The 5,671-nt window shown below is 42.7% G+C and overlaps 1 protein-coding gene across 1 annotated transcript; it reads left to right on the plus strand.

Moving 5' to 3' along the window:
• Positions 1–299: 299 nt before the first annotated feature.
• Positions 300–4,146, plus strand: gdap1 (ganglioside induced differentiation associated protein 1). The gene is made up of 6 exons (XM_041961930.1): positions 300–458; positions 1,227–1,419; positions 1,929–2,102; positions 2,482–2,576; positions 3,480–3,594; positions 3,794–4,146. The coding sequence occupies exons 1-6, from the start codon at positions 300–302 to the stop codon at positions 4,144–4,146; spliced, it is 1,089 nt and encodes a 362-aa protein (XP_041817864.1).
• The last annotated feature ends 1,525 nt before the right edge of the window (positions 4,147–5,671 follow it).

Genomic DNA, 5,671 nt, shown 5'->3' on the forward strand with positions numbered 1-5,671 from the left:
GCGGGCATATAAAACAACGGCTTATTAATAAAGCAAATCAAATATAGCGCACTGGACTGCTACTACTTCCGTAAACAACAACATGTAAAAAGGCATGAAGAAGAGAGAAGAAGGACGAAGAAGAAAATGTGGACGTTTAAACTGTACATGTATCGCAACACAAATTCATAAATTAAAAAAATAATAAGCGAGGCAGCGGATTAATTTAATGTTCCACTCCGAGCCAGTAGGGGGTGTAATCTGTTGACGGTGACACGGTGTGCTGCCCTCACTCGCCCCCTAAAACACTAACAGATAAAATGGCGTCCGAAAACGGCTCTGAATACCAAGATGAGAAAGCAGCTCTTGTAGAGACTCGCTCAGAGGAAGACGTACAGCAGCAGTGCGGCACAGTTGCGAAACAAAGCGAATCGAAACTGACGCTTTATCACTGGACGCAGTCTTTCAACTCTCAGAAGGTGAGTGTCTTCACGGTTCAGCACCACGGCGGCGTGGACAGCTCCCTGCTACATGTCCTGTGTCCACCTGTCTGCTGTTCAGACAGACCAACTTCACAGGAGAGGTGTGGACATCATAGTTACCTGTGGACACTGTCCTTAATGTGTGTTTATGTCACGTGTGTGTGTGTGTGTGTGTGTGTGTGCGCGCGCGCGCGTGTGCCTTACCTAGGACACGTACCATTAGTAGTACTAATGATTCCTCTGTTAGACAAGTACTATATTCTTAATTTGTTTTGAAATAAATCCAATTTCTGTCTTAAATTTAAGCACTTCAGGTGCCATCATATTCATACTAGTCTGTGATAGGGATTCCAAGCAGCACATTATAACTATTTTTTATTGTACATGAAATCTTGTGAAAAACTGCATTTATGAACTTTATTTGACATGTTTTTGATATTCTTGTCCATTGTGTTACCACTGTGATATAGTCTTATTGTCATAATATGTGGTTAATGAGGATAAATATTCTTAGATGGATTCTACATTTTCTGGTACAGGGTCTTTGCCACAAAAACGTGTCTCTTGGCTAAAGCTGGGCTTAGTCAAAGTTAAGGTGGAAGCTGTTGTGTTATATTATATGTGTGTAATTTCAGTGCATACCTTTACAAGAACAAAAAAAATTGTGACATCTTTGATCAAGAGACAAAAAGAGGTGACATTATTTATAGTTCCACAGGTGTATATAAGCACTCAGATATCTATGCCATGGTTGTTGTTTTGCAGGTGCGTCTGGCCGTTGCTGAGAAAGGTTTGCACTGCAAGGAGTATGATGTGAGCCTCCCGCTCAGTGAACACAACGAGCCCTGGTTCATGCATCTGAACCCCACTGGGGAGGTGCCAGTCCTACTCCACAATGACAGCGTCATCTGTGACCCCACGCAGATCATGGACTACCTGGAGCAGAATTTCAATGATGGTGAGACTGAATAAAGGCTCCACTGGTGCAGGACAGGTGCGAGCTGGGCTCCATTCAGCTGAGTTTCTTACTTTGTTTTCCTCTTTCAGCATTTTTTGTTGAAATTTTGATTTCAAATTAAATTATTATTTTTTTATTTGTTGTACATTTTGTTGTGTGCATTTGTTGATTTTTCATTCATTCAATCACTTTTTTATTTTCCATTTTCTCTTGGTTTGCACTGATCCATTGTAGCTTTGTTTTAAGGGTCTCATCCAGTCGCTTAAAAGAGGACAAAATCTGGTAAGCATAGAACTATGTAAGCTCATGGCTGACATGTTTAAATACCCACTAAATAATTTTCACACTTTTCCTAACCCTGGCCCTCATACATTCTCCCCTTGGCAAACTTACAGTGTATAAAACACTTGTTCTGTTACCAGGATCCTCTGTTGCCTGTCAAAGAAATCACTGTGACTCCCCTCCCACATCATTGCTCCTTCCTTTTTAATGATTTGTTTTGTCTCTAGAAGGCACTCCCAAGCTGATCCCAGAAGAGGGCAGTACGTACTATCACAGAGTGCAGCACTACAGGGAGCTGCTGGACTCGCTGCAGATGGATGCCTACACCCATGGCTGCATCCTCCACCCCGAGATCACGGTGGACTCCCACATACCCGCATATGCTGCCACATGTATACGAAGTAAGGCACACTTTGCAATGCATTCGGGTAGTTTTCTAAAGATACACACACGCAAAACACACTCCACTATACCTAGAATGAGATAAGACCCCTTGTTGCCAGGGAAACAGCAGTATATTTTCTAGGCATGGATTCAACAACTGTTGGCAACCTTCCACAGCGATCTCACTATGTGCCAAGATAGCATCACGAAGACACTGTTTTTCTGGGATACACTCAAATTTGATACAGCACAGAGACACACACTGATATACACCATCTGATATTATCATATTAGACCTTCCTATATGAAATGCTTCATTTCCATAATAAAGTTTTGTAATGATAATCACCGTGTGATTCGTCGTCTCTTACGTGATGCTGTGTTTTTGTGTGACAGCACAGATCGGAAACACACAAACTGAGCTGAAGAAGCTGGCAGAGCAGAACCCCGAGCTCAAAGATGCTTACGTAGCAAAGCAGAGGCGCTTGAAAGTAAGTAACGTTAGCAGAGTGCCGAATTGCCTGTGATTTATACTGAAAGTTACTTAATACTGAACTCTGGCTTCTTCTTGCTGTCTGTGCTGCAATAACTGCACTCTGGTCAGTTCATCTCTGGCTCTAGAGGCGCCTGTCACTCTCTGCCATAGACACACGGCAACTACACATCTAAAGCAAGAGATAGCTATCAAAGACGGCTCAGAAACCAGATGGCGCACTTAAGAGTTATTTCCTGTATCTGTGTCACATGGTTGTCGCCACTGAGCCGCACCCTGTAGGAGACTAGCTGCAGGTCCTAATTTAATTCATTCAGACATATCAGGAGAAAGTTAACTTTATTCGAGACCCATCTCTGTCTCAGCAACACACTCTTGTGAGATCTGGAGATCTGGAGTGATCATATTGAGCTAACAGATAAAGATGAGCAGCGAAATGAGGTGCAAACATTAAATCTGTACTGTAGCCTGTGTTGTATGGACATGGACAAGCAGCAGTCCATCAGTAATGTGTTTGGAGTCAGAAACAGGAAGTGTATACCATTTCATACTATTGGCACAGCTCGTAATGCTTCACCTTTTGTTGTAGATCATCTTTGGTGACAGCCAGTTAGAGACGGCAGCCACAGCTAGCATTAGCAGAAGCTAAAACTAAATTTACTTCATGTTTTTTCCCCTGGATATACTCTCTGCCATAGAATACAATCCTTCTTGGTGATCTCGTCAATTGGGTGTGTTATTCCACATCACTAAATGAGACTGGTCATAATGATAGGCAAAAACAAACTAAACTCCTGCTAAACTCTATTTTTTTCTTTTTTTTTTGCATGATTGTCTGTCTGCTGTGTGTAGCAGAGGTAAACCAGCACTAATGTGTTCCTACATGAAAATGTTTCTGCAGTCCAAGCTGTTTGACCACGACAACATGAAGTACCTGAAGAAGCTTCTGGATGAGCTGGAGAGTGTGATGGACCAGGTTGAGACCGAGCTCCAGAGGAGGGTGGAGGAAACACCAGGTCCACAACCATAGTAGCTCCTCACTTAGCAACCACCTTACCATTAACACACATACACACCATCAGAGACACAGTTCCATTGTTAGGACTGTAGTAATGTTAACACATGTGGCAGCGGTGACTCTTGCAGCACAGTTAAAGTTTGAATGTCATGTTATGTGTTGTTCTTACACACTCCTCTGCCCTCATCTGCTCGTAGAAGAAGGCAGTCAGTCCTGGCTGTGCGGGGAGTTCTTCAGCATGGCCGACGTCTCTCTGGCAGTCACCTTACACCGCCTCAAGTTCCTCGGCCTCTCCCGCCGCTACTGGGGCAACGGTAACCGCGTGAACCTGGAAACATACTACGAGCGCGTGGTGCAGCGGCCAGCCTTCAGGAGAGTGCTGGGCCACGTCAACAACATCCTGATCTCCGCCGTCCTCCCCGTGGCGTTTCGCGTGGCCAGGAAGAACGCGCCGGTCATCCTCGGCACCACTCTGCTGATAGGGGTTCTAGGAGGAGCTACGTACCTCGCTTTTCTTTACATGAAGAAGAGGCTGACTCTCTCCTGCTGAGGGAGACAACGAGCCCTTGAGTTGCTGTGGGACTGAATTGGGGACTGGGAGGTGGATAAACAGAAAAATATGAGAAATGTCATAATTTAAACTTTAAAGGTTTAAGTACATAGAATTATTCAATCATTCAGCAGGCATCAGTAATATTTAACAGAAATAAAGCTTAATTTCAGTCTTGTTTTCTCTTGCTGGTTGCACAAAATGCACTTTTAGTCATCCTCAGTATGTGAGTGCTGCATCACACACCAAAGGATCGATTCAAAGGACCATACTGGTATTTTTACACATTTTTTTTCTATTTGTTATGGATCAAATATAACCACATCTTGTGTTTTAGTAGCCCTAGAAATTGAGAGTCAGCTTCCAAGCAGCATTAGTCCCAAATTTTGTTTTTGTAGCAGATGTGAATACATTCTGAAAATTTCCCGACTATGTTTTAGTTGGGGAGTGTGTTTTTATGATCTATATATTAGCACATGAATGTACCTTCCTCTCTGACAAAGCTGAAAATTTGACTTGTTGCATCATTTAGACTGAGTAGATTTTCAATCAAAGCAAAGGCTGCCTGGAATAAGATAACAATCAATTAGTTAATTAAAAAAAGAAGTACTTCCTGAAGTCATCAGTGCTAGGCATACTTGATTTACAATAAATGGGCTAAAACATAAAAAAACACCAATATGGTTGGACATCTTTATGTGTGCTTAAATCACTACTAAGAGCCTAATATGTTTCACCTTGTGTGCTTTGTCATGTGTCATGTCATTGTCCATATTTGCATGTTAGAAATGTAAAAAGAAGCCTTGTGCCTGCTTTCTGTGACCAAGTCTGCCAACAAACGGATCTTTCCAGCAGCGACCATACTGAAAACATGTTTCTACATCTGACAGAGGCTCCATAGGAACTCCATGTTATCACACCTGCACTCGTGTTTTACTGTGTGACTGATGGATGATTGTTTGAAATATTCTCTATGTAACAATAGCTGAATGGATGCTTTTCCAGTCTCATTTACATCTTCAGGCCATTATGCAACATCTGTCTGAAATTAAACTGCTCCCAAACAATCTGCAGTGTTTCCTGTCAATCAGATGTAATTGAGAATGGCGTTAAAAATTCACAGCTCAGCATCATTTAATGGACTATTGTATATCATAAAGGTTTTGCATGTTTTTTCATCTGAAGACTGCTAATCACGTTTCCCTGGATCTGGACGAAAGTCAGCATCTGCAGTAATTTGTTTGGCTGCTCAGAAATTCCAGGCCAACGTCGACACTGACGCGTAACATACGCTCAGCTTTGATTTAAATTCCTCCTCACGTGAGCTCAGCCTCACACAAAACAGACACACGTTAGACCTTTCAACAAAGTCTGGCATTTGTTTTCACTGTCCAGAGGGCTGGAGAGCGTGGCTGTCAAAGAAATGCCTCACACGTGTTGAAGCCACATGTGAGCCAAGCTGTCAAAGGACCGTAAGCTCATGCTGGCATGCTCGCTCGGGAAAAATCATACCTCTGCAAATGGC

This window comes from Chelmon rostratus, chromosome 20, assembly GCF_017976325.1.
Source record: "Chelmon rostratus isolate fCheRos1 chromosome 20, fCheRos1.pri, whole genome shotgun sequence".
Lineage (NCBI taxonomy): Eukaryota > Metazoa > Chordata > Actinopteri > Chaetodontiformes > Chaetodontidae > Chelmon > Chelmon rostratus.

Coding starts and splice junctions, on each gene's coding strand:
- gdap1 (XM_041961930.1), top strand. CDS start 300: ATGGCGTCCGAAAACGGCTCTGAATACCAAGATGAGAAAGCAGCTCTT. Junction 459..1,226: donor AGTCTTTCAACTCTCAGAAG/GTGAGTGTCTTC, acceptor GTTGTTTTGCAG/GTGCGTCTGGCCGTTGCTGA. Junction 2,577..3,479: donor CAAAGCAGAGGCGCTTGAAA/GTAAGTAACGTT, acceptor ATGTTTCTGCAG/TCCAAGCTGTTTGACCACGA.